Source organism: Drosophila biarmipes, chromosome X, assembly GCF_025231255.1.
Source record: "Drosophila biarmipes strain raj3 chromosome X, RU_DBia_V1.1, whole genome shotgun sequence".
NCBI classification, from domain to species: domain Eukaryota; kingdom Metazoa; phylum Arthropoda; class Insecta; order Diptera; family Drosophilidae; genus Drosophila; species Drosophila biarmipes.
Genome location: NC_066611.1, coordinates 17,837,354 through 17,861,385, shown reverse-complemented (window position 1 = coordinate 17,861,385; position 24,032 = coordinate 17,837,354). Strand labels below are relative to the sequence as shown.

The 24,032-nt window shown below is 40.0% G+C and overlaps 2 protein-coding genes across 2 annotated transcripts in view; both read right to left on the bottom strand.

Moving 5' to 3' along the window:
* LOC108023639 (uncharacterized) overlaps positions 1-24,032 on the bottom strand; it is a 79,200-nt gene that overhangs the window by 15,947 nt on the left and 39,221 nt on the right. The window lies entirely within an intron of this gene.
* On the bottom strand, positions 21,330-23,420 carry LOC108023641 (uncharacterized). Its single transcript, XM_017093257.3, has one exon. The coding sequence runs from the start codon at positions 23,298-23,300 to the stop codon at positions 21,483-21,485; it is 1,818 nt and encodes a 605-aa protein (XP_016948746.1). The 5' UTR covers positions 23,301-23,420; the 3' UTR covers positions 21,330-21,482.

Sequence of the window (24,032 nt, the reverse complement as noted above, 5' to 3'; positions counted from 1 at the left end):
AATCTAATTTAGAAATAAATGCTGAAGTTAGGAAGAGATTTTAAAAGTAAGGAATGTGTTTTTGAATTCTAGATAAACAATTTTTTACTCATTCAAAAGTTGTATATCAACAGATTAAAATAAATGTAAATACTTGCTACTTTTTTAGAAGGTGAAATAACCCGGAACTTAATCTAATAGTTGAAAAATGTATTTAAAATATAGATTTCCTAAAAAAAACAAAAGTTAAGGATATTGGTATTTATTTAAAAAATGTACGATGGTGTTTTTATAAATATGTACATTTAATTAAAGTCCCATTAAATGGAAATAAGGTTAAGCATTTATAAAGTATCTTCTACACCTTTTTCTCCCGAATTCGGAGGTGGCTACAATGTCCGCCTAATGTCTGTCGCCAGTTCGCAGTAGTCCCCTCACATTTCTCATTTCCCAGCCCCCCACCGTTCTGCCCATTTTCCGCTGTCACACTTTTCCTCCGTTTGGGTTCTGCAATTTTTGGCATTCATTTTCTCGCCGTGCGTTGACAAAAGTCTCACGCAGTAAATTGAGATGGATGGGCGGAGGAATGGACAGCAGTGGGGAGTGCATAAGGAGTGGGCTGAATTGGGGGATCTGGCGAAATACCGGCGTACTTCCTCCAACTGAGCCAATAAGCCGGGCGGAGCAGCGTCTTGGTCCGAATGGGGAAACTGATTCCTTCAGTCGTCATTCCCTTTTCTCCCACTTTCATTTCTCCTTGTTCCTGCCCACTTTGTGCCCCTGCCACTTCCTCTTTTGTGTCCTTTGCCTTAATTGGTTTGTCGTCCTGAGAGCCTTTCTTGGACTCCAGAATACGGTATTGTGTTGGATAAACTTAAAGATAAAATATTTTACTGCATTTTTTGACGTCTTTAAATAGCAGGATATTTAAAATTAATGTATTGTTTATGTCCCAACTATTTACTATTATTTTTGTACTGAAGTTAAAGACCTTTGTCGTCGTGAGTGCCTTCCAGAGCACAGTATTGTAAATGAATTTAAAGATATTTTTCAGTATTTTTATAGTATTTAAATACCAGGAAATTGGAAAATGTAAAATTTATCTCTTAACTATTCATTATTTTCTATGCGTAGAAATTAATTGGTTTGTCGTCCCGAGGGTTGTATCTTTGGACTCCAACATGCCATATTTTTCTGAATAAACTTAAAGGTAAAATATACGTTGCAGTATTTTTTACAGGCTTAAAATACCAGAATATAAAAAATGAGTATTTAAATACTTGATTATAAAAAAAAAATGAAAAATTGATCCGACAAGACTGACACTCTTTGCCAATCATTATATTTGCTTTTAAAATGTAATTTGGAAATGGGCTTTCACCCATGGCGATTGCCTTTGGTACATAAATAATTCAATTCGGGGGATCCCCCTCTTAATCCGCTGAGCAACATTTACCGACTCACCTCGCCGCTGTTTGGCTCATTATCGGTTTGAACCATTTCGCAATTTAAGCGCAATGGCAATCACAATTCGCCTGTCAATCGCCGCTGGAAAATCCCCGGCATTTGACTCCGGGAATGTTTTATATTTAATGCTCCTTCATCTGACTCCCTGTGGGATATTTCAATTAATTTTATATTCTGCATTTTTGCTCATTTTTATGCTGATTATTTGAGGCTCGAAAATTTGCAGGCGTCATTAAATGCCATTTTTATTGGCCTTGCAAATGTTTTCGCTTTTGCCTCCTCATCCACGTCCTCTTTTTAATGCATTAATTGTGCCGTCTTTTTTTGCTGAATTTTTTTTTGTTTTTTTTTGGTTGGTTTGGGAGGAAGGAGCTGTGGGCGTGGCCGGGACTATCATTTGTTATATGCCCCGTTTTATGAGCGCCTCATTTGAGTGGGTGGCGGGCGGTGCGAGCGCAAGGATTCAGTTTCTTTTGCACTGCTCGCGGCATTAAAATCGTATAAAAGCCGCGCGTCGTTAACTAACAAAAAAAGCTCGCACAGAAAAGACAAAAAGTTGGGGGAAAAGTTCAAGCTGGGAAAACAACGATTTTGGTACCCTTAAAATAGAGGATTTCTTGGAACTCCAACACATTGTAAAGGGAGCTGCTTTAAAAAACGCACGCCTTTTAGATCATAAAAAAATATCACAAAAATGAATAAGTTCATTTGGTTAAACAATTCATCAAGGAGTTCATTGGCTAGATCACTTGTAAGTACATTTTTTAGACTAATTTTAACTAGTTTTTAAGTTTTTGATTTCAAGAAAATATTATTATTATTTTATGCTAAAGAAATGTTATTTTAAAAACAAAAAAATACCAAAAAATTTAACTTGTTCATTTTTAAGTTCATCTAGTCGACAAACTCATTCAGAAGTTCATAGGCTAGTTCATTTTTGAATAAATTCTATAAATTCTTTTTTTTAAATGTTGGGTAAATAATATTTTTTAACAATAAGCTTCTTTTTCCGTTTTTTTAAGTACCACCAAAAGTATTCTTGGTTTGTAACGAGTAACTGAGAGCCACCCACGTATACCCAAGTATTGTGCCTTGTGTTGTTTTTATCCCGAAGGGGGATGTGTGGGCGTGGGGGCATGGCCTGGGCGGAAGGGGGCGTGGCAGAAGAGGTAACGCTGGCGGGCGACGAAAATATTTGCTTAATGAAATTGTATGCGCGCGAGAATTTTTGTGTGAATAAAATTAATTTCAAACATGGAACATGGCCGTGGGCGGAAAAGCGGGTTGGTGTTTTCTGCTTTTCCGGCGGGCGGGACGGGGGTAGCTCGCATTAAAACGGGTGTCAACGAGTTTATTCCCGGAGATTAAGATGCCTGGCTTATGAAATAAAATGTGTGTGTGCGCTGGCTTGTCTTTAGCCTTAGCTTTTATGGCCGCATTGCCGGCTTTATGTGCTCTATATATTTGCCATTTCGCAGCGTTTGCTTTGGCATTAGATCTGTTATTAGCCCCCCCACTGGAGTATCAGTGTTTATCGTGTGAATTATTGAATGCGTCCGAAATGTTTACGCGGTCTTATGACAAATCTTGATGTCTCCCCTTGTTATTTATGAATTGCCATTACGGCCCTCTCAGCGGATTTATGGTGCTTTCCTTGCGCGATATTGGTTTTGAGTGTGTGAACAAAGATTACGTAGCTACGGAAGCATTTTGTATTTTAATACAATTTAAGTAATCTTTAAATAGCAATTGATTGAAATTAAATCTTCCTTTTAATTTAATTTAAAGCTATTTATCAAGCTCCATTTCATAGTCGAGTGTAACACTGGCACAACCTCGGCTCACTGCATTCATCATTGGTTTTTGGCATTGGCATCGACTGTGATTTGCAATTGTTTTACGTGCAAATCGCAAATAGTTTTAGGAAATTAATTGCTTTGGCGAAAAAGACCAGTGTACATGAAGCTTTCGTTGGGGGTTTTCGGGACTTTGTTGTTTGCCACCCACGGTAGCCACTCCCACTCTCAGTCCAAACCCTTTTTCCGCCCACTTTTCACCTGCGGCCTTTGGCCGCAACAATCGAAACACATCGAACACAGATTGCCAGCACTAAATAAGCAATTGTTGTTGCAGGTAATGTTGTTGCAGCTGTCGATGTTGCGGTTGCTCGAGGGTTAGGGGTTGGGAAATGGGTGGAAAAGTGGGGGGAAAATGGTGGGAGCTTAGGGGTGGCGGTGCCCGATTCAGTGGAATGGGCCAGTGCTGCCAGGGGGCTAGTTTATTATTATTTACTCTGATTTGGCTTTGTTGAGAAAGTAAACCTGCAGACCATTGTGTTTATTTTCAGCGGGAAATTGAGGAAGTCTGTTTAAGAGTGAGTTGCTGGCTGGTGGCAGTTCCGAGGGGTACAGGTAATTACTAAACGGGGCTTTTGTTAGCCAATAAAATCCGCCCCTATTTACATTTGTAAGCTCTGGCAGCCAAACTAAAACTAACTAATAGGAACAGCCTTATCAAATTGTTAGCCAAGCACTATGTTTCTTTGTCTCGAAAACTGATTTGTTCAAAATGTATTGTTAAAGTTACAGAAATCTCTTGTGCAATTTTCATAAAAAACTTTTCCCCAAAGGTGGGTTTTACGAGGCACTCGGCAACCCTGATGAAGGGTTGCCATTTTTTTGTTTAACTAAGTGCAGCTGTGTAAATGCCGGAAGTAAAAATGACTTTTTAAATTAGTTACACACTCACATGTGTGGGGCGGATAAGCTGCGCTTTCGCCCTCTCATTCTGGTCGCCTTTAGCTGTCTCTTTCGCACGCTGTATGCCCGTCTCTTTCGCCGAGTGTGCTGGTGCTCAAGTGTTGCAAAGCGGCAAAAGTTTGCCACTAACTGAGTCTGTCTGCACTCCCCCCCACTGCGCCCTTTATTTCTTCTACACAATTTGCGCTGTGCCTGTGTTGCCGTCCTTGTCGCAGCACCTCGCCCCCTCTCTTTCGCACCCTCTTGGGCTTTTTGTCCTTTTCCATTGTTGCAACAAAAACACTCACGTGTGTTGCACTTACACGAAGGCCAAATTGAAAGTGAGCATGCCACTAAAGTTGCCAAAGGGCCAAAAATAAAAACAAAAGTGCAAAAATGGTTAGACAAATGTGTTTATAATTGTATTTGGGCCTCTGTTTTAGTTTCCTAATTTTTTTGGTCTGAAAAGAAGGGGCAACAACAGATACGAATTAAGGTTTTAAAAAGTTTCAACTTCCGTGTCAGCCATTTGTTTGGTCTGGCTGTCTAGTTTAATTTATACTTAAAGCACTTGCATTTTTAAATAAATTTGTTGCACATGAGCTCAGAGTTTTATGTACACTTGTTCTCAAACAAAAAGAAGAACCCTAGTAAAGTAATAATTTTATATTCAAATTTATTTATCTTTAAACTGTATTTAATCCAAATTTCAAACCCTGTGAATCTTTAAATCACTTTATAAACTTTAAATTGTACTGTAACACTTTAAACTAAGCTTTAAAATCTTTGAATGTCTCGGGGAAAATTCTCTTTTAGCCCACTTAAGCCGATGTGGTCAATTTGTGAAATCTCTCTGGCGCCCGCCATCGATTTCAATTGTTAATCATCGTCGGTGGGGGAAGTTGATTCCGCCATAAGCATTTGTGTAACTATGATTAGCTGCGGATGGCTAACATCCTCTTTGGGTCTCCCAGTCTGCCGAAGCCTCACCCCCATTCCCCACCCATTTTCCAGCGATTTTCCCCTCCGGCTGTCTGTCTGTCTGCCATTTGGCTACTTAATTACAAACCAAAAGTGTTGCAAATGTCGCTGCCCCTGCAAGGGCTCACCTACCGAATAGCCCCCCTGGCACTTCCTAGCCACGCCCCTGGATCTGCCCATATCCGGTCCGACAGTCTCCGGCCAGACCACAATTATTTCCGTTTTAATGTTCGCTCTTTTCCCTCTCTCCATGTCGACCCCTCGGCCATTTGCCTTGGATCCCACCTCTTTTCGGTACACTGAGCGAAATTATTACAGATCTTTAAAGATCCTTTTTACCAAACATTTCAAACTTAAGCTGTTTTAGTTATATGATAATACAAAATCAAATTATGATGCATTGGAAAATTTAAAAAAAATGTAAATATTTTTATTTTTTGTTTCTTACATCACATTTTGTTTTATAATTTAAATTAAATGTTTTATTTTATGTTTATATTGAAGATGCATTAGAAAAAAATACTTTTGTGCTGTTTCATGAAAATGTATTATTAACATTTGGCTATAATATGCAAAAGTTAGTTCACGATGGTCCATACATTTTCTTACAGTGCACGCTTTTTCGTTCTTTTTCTTTGGCTGGCTACTTTTTTTCTCACTTTGCCTTAGTGGGCGGGGCGGATGCTTTTAGCGTTTTAATTAAATTTGATGTTGATTGAACTTATGACTGCCGCGAAAAGAGTTTCCCCAAGTTTCGGGGAATCTGCTGCTGAATCCGCGGCTGCTTCATTAAACCGAAAAGCATACTATGCGGCGGCATCAAGGCGATACTATTAGCGGTTGGCCACGCCCCCATTAACGCCCCCCCAATCCTTTTTTCATTCTGTTATTTCTTTTGGTTTTTGAATCTTGAATGAATCTTGAGTTTAATAAACGCTGCAAAGTATGCAGCGAATTTGAATTTCATTTGCAATGCTTTCAACGTTGACTCTTGAGAATACGCTTCAAATGCCAGCCGAAGTTGAGATTTAGGGGCTTGGAGAACCACAGGTAAGAGAGTCACGGAGGACAAAATAGTATTTAAAACAAATCTGAATCCAACTTTTCCGACCTTAAAGCTCAGTGTTTCGGCTGGCTTAACGGACTTGAAGGTGGAGCGAATGAGGAGCGGCATACCTAATTGAGGCGTTGATTTGCCTTAGCTACGGTCGAAAAACCGTAAAAAAAGAGTTATTTTGGGGAAAATGTGAAATCCAAAAAAATCATGACATAAAAAATGAAAAATTGGGTCAAAAAATAAATTTTCCCAGAAGTGATACAGATCGACAGAAAATTAAGCAAGCTTTCCAAAACAGTATGTCTTTTAGCTGTACGCCTTGAGTTGGCTGAACTACGTTCGAAAAACCGTAGAAAAAAGAATTATTTTGGGGAAAATGTGGAATCCAAAAAATCATGACATACAAAATGAAAAATTGGGTCAAAAAATAAATTTTTCCAGAAGTGATGCAGATCGATTGAAAATTTAGCAAGCTTTCCAAAACAGTCTGTCTTTAAGCTGTACGCCTTGATTTGGCTGAACTACGGTCGAAAAACCGTAAAAAAAGAGTTATTTTGGGGAAAATGTGAAATCCAAAAAATCATGACATAAAAAATGAAAAATTGGGTCAAAAAATAAATTTTCCCAGAAGTGATGCAGATCGACTGAAAATTTAGCAAGCTTTCCAAAACAGTCTGTCTTTTAGCTGTACGCCTTGATTTGGCTTAACTACGGTCGCAAAACCGTAAAAAAAGAGTTATTTCGGGGAAAATGTGGAATCCAAAAAATCATGACATAAAAAATGAAAAATTGGGTCAAAAAATAAATTTTTCCAGAAGTGATGCAGATCGATTGAAAATTTAGCAAGCTTTCCAAAACAGTCTGTCTCTTAGCTTTACGCCTTGATTTGGCTGAACTACGGTCGAAAAACCGTAAAAAACGAGTTATTTTGGGAAAAATATGAAATCCAAAAAATCATGACATAAAAAATGAAAAATTGGGTCAAAAAATAAATTTTCCCAGAAGTGATACAGATCGACAGAAAATTAAGCAAGCTTTCGAAAACAGTATGTCTTTTAGCTGTACGCCTTGAGTTGGCTGAACTACGGTCGAAAAACCGTAAAAAAAGAGTTATTTTGGGGAAAATGTGAAATCCAAAAAATCATGACATAAAAAATGAAAAATTGGGTCAAAAAATAAATTTTTCCAGAAGTGATGCAGATCGATTGAAAATTTAGCAAGCTTTCCAAAACAGTCTGTCTCTTAGCTGTACGCCTTGATTTGGCTGAACTACGGTCGAAAAACCGTAAAAAAAGAGTTATTTTGGGGAAAATGTGGAATCCAAAAAATCATGACATAAAAAATGAAAAATTGGGTCAAAAAATAAATTTTTCCAGAAGTGATGCAGATCGATTGAAAATTTAGCAAGCTTTCCAAAACAGTCTGTCTTTTAGCTGTACGCCTTGATTTGGCTGAACTACGGTCGAAAAACCGTAAAAAAAGAGTTATTTTGGGGAAAATATGAAATCCAAAAAATCATGACATAAAAAATGAAAAATTGGGTCAAAAAATAAATTTTCCCAGAAGTGATACAGATCGACAGAAAATTAAGCAAGCTTTCGAAAACAGTATGTCTTTTAGCTGTACGCCTTGATTTGGCTGAACTACGGTCGAAAAACCGTAAAAAAAAGAGTTATTTTGGGGAAAATATGAAATCCAAAAAATCATGACATAAAAAATGAAAAATTGGGTCAAAAAATAAATTTTCCCAGAAGTGATACAGATCGACAGAAAATTAAGCAAGCTTTCGAAAACAGTATGTCTTTTAGCTGTACGCCTTGATTTGGCTGAACTACGGTCGAAAAACCGTAAAAAAAAGAGTTATTTTGGGGAAAATATGAAATCCAAAAAATCATGACATAAAAAATGAAAAATTGGGTCAAAAAATAAATTTTCCCAGAAGTGATACAGATCGACAGAAAATTAAGCAAGCTTTCGAAAACAGTATGTCTTTTAGCTGTACGCCTTGAGTTGGCTGAACTACGGTCGAAAAACCGTAAAAAAAGAGTTATTTTGGGGAAAATGTGAAATCCAAAAAATCATGACATAAAAAATGAAAAATTGGGTCAAAAAATAAATTTTCCCAGAAGTGATACAGATCGACAGAAAATTAAGCAAGCTTTCGAAAACAGTATGTCTTTTAGCTGTACGCCTTGATTTGGCTGAACTACGGTCGAAAAACCGTAAAAAAAGAGTTATTTTGGGGAAAATGTGAAATCCAAAAAATCATGACATAAAAAATGAAAAATTGGGTCAAAAAATAAATTTTTCCAGAAGTGATGCAGATCGATTGAAAATTTAGCAAGCTTTCCAAAACAGTCTGTCTTTTAGCTGTACGCCTTGATTTGGCTGAACTACGGTCGAAAAACCGTAAAAAAAGAGTTATTTTGGGGAAAATATGAAATCCAAAAAATCATGACATAAAAAATGAAAAATTGGGTCAAAAAATAAATTTTCCCAGAAGTGATACAGATCGACAGAAAATTAAGCAAGCTTTCGAAAACAGTATGTCTTTTAGCTGTACGCCTTGAGTTGGCTGAACTACGGTCGAAAAACCGTAAAAAAAGAGTTATTTTGGGGAAAATGTGAAATCCAAAAAATCATGACATAAAAAATGAAAAATTGGGTCAAAAAATAAATTTTTCCAGAATTGATGAAGATCGATTGAAAATTTAGCAAGCTTTCCAAAACAGTCTGTCTCTTAGCTGTACGCCTTGATTTGGCTGAACTACGGTCGAAAAACCGTAAAAAAAGAGTTATTTTGGGGAAAATATGAAATCCAAAAAATCATGACATAAAAAATGAAAAATTGGGTCAAAAAATAAATTTTTCCAGAAGTGATGCAGATCGATTGAAAATTTAGCAAGCTTTCCAAAACAGTCTGTCTTTTAGCTGTACGCCTTGATTTGGCTGAACTACGGTCGAAAAACCGTAAAAAAAGAGTTATTTTGGGGAAAATATGAAATCCAAAAAATCATGACATAAAAAATGAAAAATTGGGTCAAAAAATAAATTTTCCCAGAAGTGATACAGATCGACAGAAAATTAAGCAAGCTTTCGAAAACAGTATGTCTTTTAGCTGTACGCCTTGAGTTGGCTGAACTACGGTCGAAAAACCGTAAAAAAAGAGTTATTTTGGGGAAAATGTGAAATCCAAAAAATCATGACATAAAAAATGAAAAATTGGGTCAAAAAATAAATTTTCCCAGAAGTGATGCAGATCGATTGAAAATTTAGCAAGCTTTCCAAAACAGTCTGTCTCTTAGCTGTACGCCTTGATTTGGCTGAACTACGGTCGAAAAACCGTAAAAAAAGAGTTATTTTGGGGAAAATATGAAATCCAAAAAATCATGACATAAAAAATGAAAAATTGGGTCAAAAAATAAATTTTTCCAGAAGTGATGCAGATCGATTGAAAATTTAGCAAGCTTTCCAAAACAGTCTGTCTCTTAGCTGTACGCCTTGATTTGGCTGAACTACGGTCGAAAAACCGTAAAAAAAGAGTTATTTTGGGGAAAATGTGAAATCCAAAAAAATCATGACATAAAAAATGAAAAATTGGGCTAAAACATAAATTTTCCCAAAAGCGATGCAGATCGATTGAAAATTAAGCATTGCGATTGAAAAACGGGAAGAAAATAGTATTTCTGACCAAAATCGGAGTCCCGTATTTTCCGCCCAAATGTGATGCATACTTTCGCGCACATTGATCGATCTAGCTTTTATGTTTCCTGCCAGTAAAACTCATTCATTTCACTGGGTTCCTAACACCTCAAATGCTCCAGGGTACCGAGTGTCCTTAAAAGCTGGATATGTGTGGCAGCCCATCCGATCCATCAATGTGTGCAGGCCTAAGGTTGCACATTTCCTTCGACTTCTTCTGGTCCGCTGCTGTTCTTTTTAATTTCCAAATGCTGCCACCGCTGGGAGAAAGTGGGTGAAAGTGGCAGGGTGAGGGGGAGGGAAAGCCCCTGACGCTGCACTTTCACCCGGCGCTGACACGACGCCTCTGTGTCTGAGGTTCACAGCTGCCGCAGCCTTGTTCCTGATGCTTCTGCTGCTGCTTCTGTTTTTTCCGGTGACAAGCCATTGGAATTAGTGGAGCAGCTGGCCCCCAACTGAACCGAATCCAACAGCTCTCGAGATCCCAGCACTCAGTCGGCAGACTCGGCAGACTCGTCCTGGTCGGCGGCTGCTCTAATGAATTTGCATTTTTTATAAATCCCCATTGATGTGCTCCAGTTCGGGTCCAGGCGTGGACGGCGATTGCACTTTTCATACCCTGGCTTTTTTAATTTTCTAGTGTATATTGAACTAAGTTGGGGTATCTCCAAACTCTTGAATTTTACAACATTAGTGTGCCCAGTGTCACATAACAAAGAAACCCTTATAATTTTATTAAAATTGATTTTCACAACACTTTTTATTGATACTTAGACCTCTTATAATCTAGTCCCAATCACTATTCTTTAATAAATCGTTTCAGTCACTTAAGAACTATTAAAAACGAATATTTTTATTCCATAAATCAACGCCAAGAACTTATATAATGGGTACTTTTGAGCACCATCAGTTGTCAAAATGTTTTCCAGGTGGCTTAGTTTTGGGCGCTGTCCTTGTTTGCCAGCTTGTTGCATTTGCCGTGTGCGTCAAAGGGACGTGGCAAGTGAACATGCCTAGTCAGGGTATTATGGAGTGTCCAAGCCCCTGCCCCTCCCCCTCGGAAAACCCCCCGTTGAGGGCCGGAAAACCACTCCAAAAACCGGAACACCCTCGATGTTACGCAGCAGACACTGAGTGCAGTTGAATGTTTGGACATGCTGGGAAATGGTGAATTTTGTGCTCAATCAAATCAAAGTCAGCCACACCTCAGAATCAGAATGGACCACTTGAAAAAATATCGCGTTAAAAAGAAATTCAACACAAATTGTAATTGAAAATGAGTTTTCCAATACTTTTAAGAAAGGGAAAGGGCATATTATACAACACAGTTACATACAAATATGCTTTTCCAACACTGGATTAGTAAGGAAGAAAAAGCACCTAATAATTCAAAAATAAATGCTTAAAATTGTACCGAAATGGAAACCCATAGAAGTATTTTAATTTTTATTATAAAATATTTTTTCCCTGTGCATCATAAAGACGCCAAACATTGCATGCGTGATAAATTTGGGCTCCCTAAAAAGGCAACCCATGGAATGACTCACGAATTCTCGGCTTTTCGCATTGATTTGTTTGTTGGCCCCAATGGCAGCTCTTGATTATGAGAGAGTGTTCTTATGGCCACAGTTAATTGGATGCACTGCTCGAGTTCTTTCTACGTTTTTGGCCCTCAGCCTTGGACCATCGACCATCGATGGGAATTTCCCCAAAGGCGTCATTAGCCCGGCCCCAGAAGTCTTAAACTCGAATTAAAAAGGGTTGTATCCCCCTCCTAAGCTGTCTTTTTTTTTGTTTTGTGGCCTTGGGAGATCCTGGGACTTGTTAGCTTGGCGGCATTAACTACAAGTCGTTATTATTGTCTGGGGCTTTCATTGGTTGTGAGTAAGCCAGTCGAACTCTTAGGGGCCAAATGGATATCTCTCCGTCTCTGTCCGGAATTCCAATTTGTATTTGGATTTCGGATGGGCGTTAATACGCACCAGCGATGACGACAATGTTGACTCTGGGAGCTGGGGAGCATGGCTCGCTCATGTGTGATTGCCAAATAGTGCGGGTATTATGATTACAACGTATGGTTTGCTGGGAGTGAGTAGTAAATTCGGTTTGTTTTCGGAAATTCGGTTTAAAAGTGCAGGTTTTGTAGCAAATATTGTGCTGATTACTAAAAATGTATCAGTTTTGAGACAGAGTTTTTTTTATTACTTTTTTACATAAAGTTTCTTGAGCTTTTAAACAGTTGTAATATGCAAGTATGTGTAAATATAAATACTGCTTTATTTTTATTATATATTTATTAAACTCATAAAATTTCTTTCAACCAGACTACCCTGAGCGATCTCTAAATTAGCTATCGTTAAACTGGAATAAAAACACGAAAAATCCACCGGGCAAAAGGGGCTAAGGAAAATCCCCTAGATAACCGGAACCACGACTATTCAGCGGAAACGGAAACGCGCACACACATGTGCGCCGCATACGCTCGCATGTATGTATGTGTGCGCATATGTATATATGTTCCTCTGATTGTGTACGACATGAACCACAGGGGAAATTAAAGATACATTAAATGCCCGCAAGCAAACCCGAACAGCATTCCTGTGGAGTACCGAGTGGAGTGCCACGCCCACCTACTTACGCCCACAGCAACATCCCCCCCCCCCACACACACACACGCCCCAGGCAGCTTTCAAGCCTTATGGGCAATTTGCTGTCTACTGCTCGCCACTCCGGCATTTATTTGGTCCGGGCATTGTGTCCGGCTAGGAAATTCCACTAATTAAATTATCGACAAGTTTTGTCGCATAAAAACAAACTGTTGCCCCAGAGGAGAGTGTATATGTATAGGAATATATGTATCCTAGTATAGAAATGAAACGACAAAAAAAAACAACGAAAATTGGTGGAAATAAAAGCGGCAGGCAAGTTTAATCAAAGTTTGCCTGCTCGATTTTAATGAGGAACTTTTGCACATAAATAGAACTTAATTTTCTATTACCAAAAGCACCGCCAACAACAAAAGCCCGCTGTCATGCTGCCCAAAAATGGTTGGAGAGGTGGTGGTTTTCCAGGCATTTTCGGAGGGGGGGGTTTTTTTTGGGTGCCCAAGTGCCCCAAGGTCCGGACGAAATTCTGTCGCCAACGCGCAGAAATATTGCTCGACAAACTTTTATGTTTTAATATTTAATTAAAATTTTGTGTAACGTTTTGTTAATGAATTCCTATTTGACGCGCCCGTTGCACGTGTCGCGTCCCAGCCGCAGGCTCTAGCAGCCCATCCGGTTCTTTGACCCACCCATCCAACCAATGGCCCAACCCCCCGGCCACCCAAAAACCACACCCAATCGCCCTGCCAAGCCTCCTCATGCCCATCAACACCTAAGCAAACCATCCTTAATGTTCGGGGTTCCCAATGTTTGCCTTGGAGATGTGCCAGAGTTGGGAATTTCAATTGACAGATGAATAACCAGTGTTGGTCAACAGGAAAATACACACAAGTGTTCATCATTTGAATTTTACAAAATAAATACACCCAAGCAAACCACCCTTAATATTAAAGCGATATTGAATATTTGCCAGTGTTGGAAATAGATGCATAAGTGTAAAATACCAGTGTTGGCAAGTGGTATAAGAAGCAGACATGTTAATACTGTAAAGTGCCTTTGCTGGTTGTTCTTTTAATCCTTTTCCTGGTGTTGCTAAACGCTTAAGCAGCTGCCATTTGTTGTCTAGTACCTTTAACGCCCCTTTCTGGGAACCTGTTTTTGTTTGTTGTTAACCCAAGGAAATGGGAAATTTATGAAATGATTTTAATTAGCTCCTTGTTTTCTTGCTGCTGGCCAACCCGCCAGTAAAATATGTTTGGACCACCCAAGGGTCTTCGGTGTTTGACCATGCTTATATTGTTTTAATTCGGGTCTGGAGAAAAGTTTCGGTTTTCAGGAAATCTGCCATTGGAAGGCATCAAACAAACACAACAAAATATTGGGGAAGGGAAAGCTGGGAAAAAATAATAAAATCAACTAAAAAGTTTCATTGTGGCGGGCTGTGGCGCTGCAAAACGCCGGGAAAAGGGAAAATGGGGGCGGGGGCGTGGCACATGCCAGCGTAATGAGCAATTATAACAGCAACAACAAGTAGAACAGTAAAAGTTATGACTGCGACGCTTGTCAAAAAGGTTTGCTGGAAGGGCCCCTATCCCCCTGTCTCCTCGTTTTTCAGCATTTTCCAACCGTTACCATCCGCAAAAGTTTTCCCCCATTTTTGCCGTTGTTTGCTATATTAACTGCGCCCGGCGGAGGATCATTAACTATGGATATGTTCTGCGGGATGTCCAACAAATTGAGTTGTAAACTTTCCCCGAATTGCGCAGCGAGCGGCTTTTTGTCATGCATGATATATGAGGTAGTTAACTCTCATAAATTAAATTGCCTCCGTATGGGGTCTCTATTTCGGCCTTCCGATTTAGGTGTGTAACTAGAAAATGTGGTTTTAAATAAGAAACAAAATTATTATTTATGATTTTTATTTATATTTATATTTATGAAAAAGAACAATACATTTATCTAGTTAATTTTTTAATCCAATTCTGTCGTCATTCCCTTGCAAAAATGATTAATTTAACCGTAGCTCCTAGCAGCTTTAACGCGGTGCCAAAGTTTTAAATTAGAGAACGTAATGCTAGCATCGCGCCCTCGTTTTGGGAAGTTTTTAATCAAGCGATATAAAGTTTGTGGAGTGTTTTACCTGCCCGAAGTCGGACTGCCGTCAGTTTTGGAATAGTTTCGCAGCTGTCAGCTACTGACCCGCCAAGCACTATGGTCAGAGTCGTTCGTTTTGATATCAGCAAAGTTTTCCTCCCCATTTTCCGCTATTATGTATATCCGTTTGTGTATATACATGGACAGAAAGGCGTTCCTTCGGAGCGCTTTGGACAACAGTTGAGCGCATTAAAAAGTTAGCACATTTTTGCGAATAATGAAAGTGAAATGTGTAAAACCACAGAAGCCCGGTCTGAGGTTTAAGCCTCGCCTCGACTCGCCTCGACTCGCCTCGATGTTTCTACTTCAGTTGCTCTACTCTTCTGCCGGCTAATTGCAACTAAAAAGTTGCTCATTAAGCTGCCATCCCCCGGATAGAGACCTCTGGAGTTTCCCGCTCGCCTCCCGCGTCCCCAACTGGTGCTAAATACAATCAAATTAGTTGTTTCCGCTCTGAAATTATGCGACTTCCGGTCCGACAAAATGCTTCCACGTGTGCCAAAAAACCCCGTCCGCCCCTAAAGTGTTTCACTTTGGCTCTGCCATTTATGCGCTTCCTTTTTTTGCTGTATTTTTATTTTTCCCTTTATTTTTCGTGCTTTTTTGCCACACTTCCTCGGGGCTTTTGGGGGAGACATCAGCGAATTGTCAATGATTTCCAGTTGGGGAATACTCCAAAACAGCAGAGCCCACAGTCGAGGAACCTTTGATGCTAGCAAATCCTTGGGGACCGGCAGGGATAACTATAGCTATCATCGGAAGTGGGTCAGGCTGGATTAAATTTAGGAAACACCTTAAAGTTTCTTCAAGTTGTAGTTTAGCTACAAAAGATGTAAATGCGCTTGGAGACACTTTCAAAATTTACAACTATTTAAATTACAAATTAAATAATATGAGCTCAAATAAATTAGAAATCAAGGAATTATTTTATACTTAAATAAAAAATGCAATAATATGAACTCAAATAAATTATGAATCAAAGAGTTCTTTTGCGAGGACCAAATAGTAACAAAAATTTATTTGATTTATTTATAAATTATTTAATAATATATTTAGAAAAAGTAGTCTTTCGAAAAGTAGTTTTTTGAAAATAAATTATTGTCACCAAAAATATTCCTAGCAAAAAAATATTCTTAAACATACATTTATCTAGTTGAAGTTATAGGGCTTTAAAGTTGCTTCTAATGCCTAAAAGCAAAATTTTAATTTACTTTTCAAGCTCAAAATCTAGTTCACTCCCCTGCGGACCCCGGAAGGTGGGCTGCATTAAAATCGTATTAATCTGGCGACGAGTTTACACAGTTTACTTGCAAATGGGCAAAAGTCATGGCGTACACGCACTCTGCTGTCCAACGAATTGTAAACGAATTTTGCGGGGAAAGTGTCCAGATATTTTCCGGAATTTTCTTTTTTTCCCACCTATTTTTTGCCCCGGCCAGGTGGGCATATTTCGCATATGTGCATATGTGTGCGAGTGGTTTTTTGGCTATCTTTCAGCAGGCAAACGAGGCGGGAAAATGGGTGGAAAATCGGTGGGTGTGGCATGGCTAGGGGGGAGGGCGGAAGTAAAACTTTGGAGGGGTGCTAAAGACGAACGTGCCTGTTGTTTAGTGTTGCATGTACTTGTGACTGGGCTGGCATTTGGGGATTTATTTGCATTTTACTTTTGCCGTGCTGCAAATAGTTTGCCGCAATCTGTGTCCCCCCGAGTGCCCCGTCTCTTTCGCTCTGCTTTCGCTCTTTCTCTTTCTAGCTGTTCTCTCTCTCTGGTTTCCCAGCTCGCGTGGTGTTTGAAAATTTATGAACTTTTCCATATAGATATTTTAATTTTTTTAGTTCTTCGCCTGGCACTTGTACCTGTGCCTCTCGGCCTCCCCCTCTTTCCACATACACCCCTCTCTTTCTGGCGCCGCATATCCGTCTCTTTCTGCCATGATGCATGACTATGTAAATAGACATTTTTACACTATGAACACAGTTTTGGGATATTACGAAGTCAGATTTTATTTTCCCTCCGCTTGTCGTGCAAATTTGTTTGTGCTCTCTCTTTTTCCACATTTTTTTACGTTTTTTGACGTTTGCATAATTTTATTTGTTAACTTTCTGAATTGCTTCTCCGTCCCTTTGGCCCATTATTGTCTGTCCCTCTTTCTGCATACTTGATGAACAATAAAGAAAAATATGCCAGGCAGCCATTAAATAGCACAAATTGTGTGTAATTTTAGTTGACAATTTCGGTCGGAAATATTTGAACAAAGTCAAAAGGGACAACCTAATTATTTTTGCCAATCTGACAAAGGAATTAATGAGAAGTGTTTGAATATATTTGGGTCTATATATACTAATATATAAAAACTGCCCATATAATTTCGCTTTATTAAACGGCATTTTTGCATTTATGCAGCTTTGAAGGAGTAGAAATCGATTACGCAAATATGCGTTCATTCAGGTGTACATGCATTTGTATTTGCCTTTGGGTTCTCCTAACAAAGATCCACCTGCCACATCCTGTCAAATGAATCTAGTAAATGCTTGTTGTGATATATTCATGAGTATTTTAGTCCCTTGCATTGCGATTTGACAGCAAACAAAGAGCAGTGTGGGCCTGGCGAGGTGGCTGTTTGTGCACGTGGGTGCCCTGGTGGGCGGCTGGTTGCACGGGTGACTCGGATAATGGTCGCTATTTGCGGCTGACCACATTATTATGCAATCGCCGCACTATAATGAAATGTGATTTCGGACTAAACATATTTAATTTTGGTTTCGCTTCATGTAAATTTCAGCGCGGCAATTGGTTAATCAAATTGAAAGCGACGACCAAGGCTTGCCATCAATTATGGATAAAGCGCCTAGTGTTTTATCACCGCTAGCACTATTCACCCTGCGAAGCAGGTTTAATGAATTGAATTATGCCCGGTTAAACAATGGAAATTTCCTAAAAGTACTGCCAGTGATACTAGCAAAATGCACTCTTTCGCCGTTGTTTAACACTGAAAGGATATTCTTTAACAAAGGACGAGTATTAAATTAATATAGGTTTGGTTTTTGACGCAAAACAGTTTGTACTTTGTTATTTAATGTTGGTACAATCACAGATAAAGAATGGAAAATTACTAAAAATACTGCATGTGATATAAGGAAAGTGCATACCTTACCGTTGTTTAACACTGGAAAAGTATTCTTTTAATAAAGTACGAGTATTAAATTAATGGAAATTCGGTTTTGAAAGCAAAACAATTAATACTTTCTTATTTGATATTGATAAAACCATACATAAAGGTACGAGTACAGAACGCTTAAATACATATGTTTTCCAACACTGCGCCACTTTTCTGGGAAAAGCTTGAGCCAACTTCGGTAATCAGATTGAAAGCAACAAGCAGAAATGTCATCAATTACGGATAAAGCACCGAGCATGACGATACTTCCACGGAGTGCTTTATCTTCGGTGACATAACTCAGACGCCGTTATTCAACACTGCAAAATATTTATTTTAATAAATTAAATGCAGTTTGGCGCATACAAACGAGCGCATCAACATGCATATTTCATATATTTCACAAAGGGGATGAGCCGGCAGCGGTAGTTGGTTGGCTGCTCGGTTGGCTGTTTGGTGTACCATACATTTTTATAAACTACCCAACTACCCGGCTGAAGTGAGTCCCCCGAACTCATGCATATAGAAATGATATGGAAAAAGGCGAACATAAATTACTTTTATATTTTGTCGCTATTTTTATATTGCCAACACTTGTGCGGAAATTGCGCGATGAAACGACGCTGCCCAGGAGCGGAATAAAATGGAAATGGCAGGACGAAGCGGTGCGCTGCTGTGGGGACCCGCAAGAAAATTGCCAGCCCCAGTGCAGTTTGTAGCCAGCGGTAATACGCCCGCCCCGCCAACGCGCCCTTCCTGCCCCGCCCACTTTTCCAGCGACTTCCCCCTTTTTCCTGAGTAAGCACGGCTTTGTATATGTGGAGGTTGCGATATTTACGCGAGATATTCAGCAGCGGATTCGCCATATTTCAGCTTAAAAAAATCTCCAAAAAACAAAGCGCAAGGGAGGAAGTTAAGATTTCTATACCGAATAATTGTGTACTGTTCTACGTTATAAAAAATGTTTAGCTTCTTTTAATTTAAAAGAACGTTTGGTTTGATGTAGAAAATATTAGTAGTAAATATAACATTAATTATAATTATAATAAGTTGAATAATTATTATAAAGGGTAATTAAACTTGTATATAAAAAGCCGTTGGTATATATTTTCTTTAAAGCTTATACTTTCGTTAAGAGTATCATCACAAAAGGACATCGTTAAGAATTAAGAAAATTATATTTCTTATTTTTTCATCGTGCCGTTGGCAAATGAACGCTTTTTTTTTGTATTGTCCGTGTTTTAGCTCCTTTTCGCTGTGTCTGTTTCAGACATTAAATTTATGTTATGTTGATTCCACTCTTGACAAATCCAGCAGATACAAAAGAGCGAGAGCTGGGAATTGGAATGGTCAGGGGAAACGCTGGACATGATTTAGATGGCTAATTTTGGCAGAGGCAGCTGAAAGAAGCCATAAAGCCGCACAGAGGAAGTCACTCAAAAAACAAAGGGAAGAATTGCAGCCAAATGTATGAATAAGTGTGCTAGTCTTAAGACTTCCCTTAGAGTAAAAATATAAAGAAAAATATCTGGTTGAAGCTTATGCAGTTAGCATTGGAAATAAAAACAAAGTAATATTAAATAAATATTTTATATGGTTAGTTTAGCCTTAAAACACGAATTGGGGACTTTCTTATTCCTAAGAGAAAGTAAAAACAAGGGTCATGGGACTCTTGGCCTTACATGTGTTTTTTCATTTTGCCCAAGACCCAATAAATTGTATTTCTGGCGAAAAAAATAACACAAGAGCATAAAACACACAGTATTTATCCAAAAAGTTGGTCGGGCGAACAGGGAAAGCGCATTAAAATAACACAGTGTATCCATATAACAGCAAAACCATATTACCAACCTTTGGCAAAAAATGGTTGAGGACCAGACACAAAAAAGGGAATTAAATTGAAATGTAAAACAATTTTCCAATGAAAACTCTTGCTCTTCATTTGTTTTCCTACCGTTCGCCCTTTGCCCTTTGCAAACGCCCTTTTTTAGGTGAATTCGAGTGGTAAGACCTTGTAAATACGAAAAACATATACAAATATTAAAAAAAATTAAAGAAAATATTTTTTATTAACCATGAATGTTAACTAAATCTTTTATAGTATGTTCTTGCCAAGTATCGTCCCAGCAATGTATTGAATATAATTAAAAATAATTTTAGACTCCCATTTTCCTTCTCATGACTGATTTTCCCCACATAAATGTACATGTTCTGTCTCGAAGGAAAGTTACCTGCGCATTTAGCATTCCTAGCAGGCAAATGAACTCACTTGAATAATCGCCACTCTGGGAGTTATCTCGCACTTTAAATACGTTGGCGAATTTTAATGAAAACGTCCTTTCAACGCAAGATAAATTATTCAAAAGTTTTCCACTGCGGCAGGGCGGAAGATTTCCATCGTCCCTGCTGTTGATGATGTTGTTCTTGTCGCCGAGCATTTTCGCATTTTATTTGTGTTGCTGGCCATTCTTATTTTTCACCTTTCCGAGTCCGGTTCTACGTTCTACGTTCTTTTTTTGCTTTTATTTTTGTTGCATTGTTGGCCGGGCATTTCAGTTGCAGGCAACTCTGGGCGGTCCGCGCCCCCTTTTAACCCTTGCCGCCCACTTCCTGGCGTCCTTGTTTTGTTTGCCGGCCGCTTTCAAGTGCGAAAAACTCTCGGATGAGATTCATTCACTGATTTTCTCACCTCGCTATCGCCGTCTCGTTCTTTTCAGCTGGCCGTCAGTTTGACAGAAATAGCCTGCAGTTTGGCGCGACTGTACTTTTATCTTCTTTTTCCCGAAGGCCTTTTTTTGCATGAGCGGCAAAGCTGTATTTATTGCTGTTTAATATTTTATTAAAGTTGTGTACGTTTACTTTTATTAATCACTATTCACTGCTTCGACTGTAATTGCAGCAGCTTAAGTAAATGGATGCGGTTTATTCACTGATTTTCTCACCTCGCTATCGCCGTCTCGTTCTTTTCAGCCGGTTGTCAGCTTGACAGAAATAGCCTGCAGCTTGTCGCGACTGTACTTTTGTCTTCTTTTTCCGAAGGCCCTGTACTTGTGTTTCCTCTTATTTCATTTATTTATTGCTGTTTATTATTTTGTTAAAGTTTTATTCTATTTTTATATTAATAATCACTGTTCATTGTTTCGACTGTAATTGTTGCAGCAGCTTAAATAAATGTTTGGCCTGCCATTCATTGGTGCATTATTAAGCGCTTTACCTCTGCCTTTCATCCGTGCAACGCATTTGCAAGCTTTCTAAATAAAAATCTTTATATTTTAAATAACTCCTGCTGAGTGCAACGTGCGATGACAACCGCAATGGTCTGGTTTCCTCACTAAAAACCCCTGGCCAAACTCCCACTTTATCGCACACACAGACTTTCCACAGGATTTGACCATTTTCATGTGGCGGCTGCGAAACGAAAATGGAATTTAAATAATGCCAATGAAAACAACGAAAGCGTTTTGGCCCCTCATAAAATCGTATTACGTGTGCTGCCGGAATTTGGGTCATTTATTGTGAGGAAAGAATTACACTTCGTTGGATGAAATTTGGAGAGGATTAACCGAAAATGGTTGGGGCCATGAGAGTAACTTCAGATTTTTTTTTGTAAACGCCCTTTGGCAAATCAGATGATGGGTCATCAGGGGGCACAGGTTTCGGAGCTTGAATCGCAGTCGACTAGGGAAACACATTCAACTCCGTGGATTTTAGCTTGGTTTTTTGGTGTCACTTCCGTTTCCGTATGGGTCTTGGCCTTGTCTCTCGTTTCAGGTTTGCGTTTCTCCTGCTCTTCCAGGCGCAGATTTCCCCTAGGGATCCCCTTCTCCTGGGCCACCTTCCTGACCGCCTCCCCCACCGACTTAATCACCGTCTCCTTCACCGTTTCCATCGCCTCTCTGGTGATCGGAATTTGCAAGTTCAATATTGTTTGCTGCAGCTCCCTCATGGGAATGCCTGTGATCTCTTCTATGGCAGCCCAGGTGACTCCCTGGCTGGAGCCTGCCTTCACGCGAGATCCCGTGGGCACTTCTGGTGCCACTTCGTGGGATGCCCTTCGTCGTCGCTCCGGCGAAACGGATCTACTTCTCTGTGACCCCTTGACGGCTAATTGCTGGTCGGGATTCATTTTGGCCAGTTCTCTGAGAGTGTCTTCGAGGTCGGATGCAGAGGAGTTCGCCTCCTGGCAAATTCGTATATACTTATCCATGGTTTTCATCAACTTCTTTGTTTTGGCCTTTCTAAGCTGGGAAATGAGTACATATTTGGACCATTTCGCCGCTAGATTTGCATGGTACTTGTCACTTTCCTCTTGCTCAAGATGACGACTTTTCCCCTCTCTAGAGGTCACTTCTGGCCTCATTTTGAGTTCCTCTTTGAGAATTCGTAGATCTTTAGGCCGAGCCTTCCCCCTCTTCTTTGTCCTCGCCTTGGAAGCCTTAGTGGCCAGTTCTTTGTCCTGATGATTGGTCGCACACTTCTCGACCTCCTTGGGATGATCGTTAACCATTTCAGGAAACGTTCCCATTGGTCCTCCTATCATGGGCACCGAGAGGGGCTTCCGGTTGAGGGACAGCTTTCCCTGGGCATCCCTGTCGAGCGTCATCTTGGTGCGCGGCATCTTGGCGCCGGAACCATTGTAGGTGTCCAACACATGCTTGGAGATCCGGCTCTCCGGGGCCTTCGCGGAGAGATCTTCATGCAGGAACAGTTCCAAGTGAATGCCCTGCGGCAGGTCGTCATCGAGCCTGGTGTGCTCCGGGCCACCTAGCAAATCGAATGCCTCTTCCTGGCGCAGGAGAAGGTAATCCGACTCCAGACCCAGGAAATCCCTGGGATTTTGCGAGACAATGTAGTTCCTGGTGTTTCGAATGACGCTGCGCGATTGTATGTAGTAGCGATCGAAGAGGGTCATGGTGTAGAACACACGATTGGCGGTGACGGGGGCGGCCACCCAGAGGATGTATATGGTGTTGTCCGGATTGTCGATCTCCTCCAGCTCGGCGGCCAGCTGCTGGTCGGGCAGCATGGCGTACCAGGCGGTCTTGCAGATCATCAGCACCAGGGTCAAGTGGTGCTCAAAGCAACGCCTGTCGTTCAGAAGACCGCTGTTGGGGAAGCTCAGATGACGGCGAGCGGGAAGAGTTTCGCTTTTATTCTCGGTGCCAGCATACAGCAAAATGGCCAGCGACTGCGGCACATCCGGCTCCAGGGCGTCCAGTTTGAAGTTCAGACGCAGTGGCTGATCATCGTAGACTATGCATACCGTGGTATTCGGCTCGTGGCCGTGCCTGTGGAGCAGGTGCACCAGCAGGCCCGAGGGAAAAACCACCTGCTCGCAGCGCCCCAGGGGGCATTTTCCAGGAGCCCGCGACAGTTGAGACAAAATCCGCTGACGACGCAGATGCTCCTCATGCTTTTTCCCTTTCGGTTTGGCCCGCTTCTCCTGCTTTTCACTCATTTTTAGAAAATATTTGTCAAAATATTTACCCTTTTTTAAGGTATTAATATGAAAAAGTACGTAGTATTCAAGACTTGGAAAATGTACGTGTTGCTGTATTGAATTCCTAAGTAGAACTGACTGGTAGCCCCAGAGAATCTCCCAGCATAATCGCTTGACGGCTGACAGCGCCTACAAGGCCCACTTGGCCCTTGGAAAATGAATGTACCAGACAGATCCCGGGCTGCCCCAATCGATAAGGAAAACAAGGCGAGCTGGGAAACTATCTCCACGGAGTTTAGCTAACGAGCAGCAGGAAAAAGCAGCCAACTTTTCCCTCCGAAAAGTGTCGGAAAAACAGGGTGGCAGTGGCCCGTCATATAGCCGAGTATTTTTGATTAAGCATTCCCCAGATACGAATTAAATCAATAACTTTTGGCCGGCCAAAAGCAAATTGAATTCAAAAGTTTGTGGCCATAAAACAAAGGCACAACTTTGTGGCCACTGGGCTTAGCTGATCGACTTGGGGTTACCCAGGAAATGTTTAAGTATACAAATTCAAATTATAAATTAATAAGAACATGGTATTGTGTACTTTATTTAAATCATATATATTGCAATATAAAATAATTGCTATAAAATATGTATTCAAATATAAAGGCACGCTGTTTACCTTAGCTTTACCAGCTAAAAAAATAAATAGATAAAAATAATATGTATTAAATTCAATTTAATTATATTGTTTCCTTTGCG

Bases quoted from the DNA above. Each gene is read 5' to 3' on its own strand.
- LOC108023641 (XM_017093257.3), bottom strand. From the start codon at position 23,300: ATGAGTGAAAAGCAGGAGAAGCGGGCCAAACCGAAAGGGAAAAAGCAT.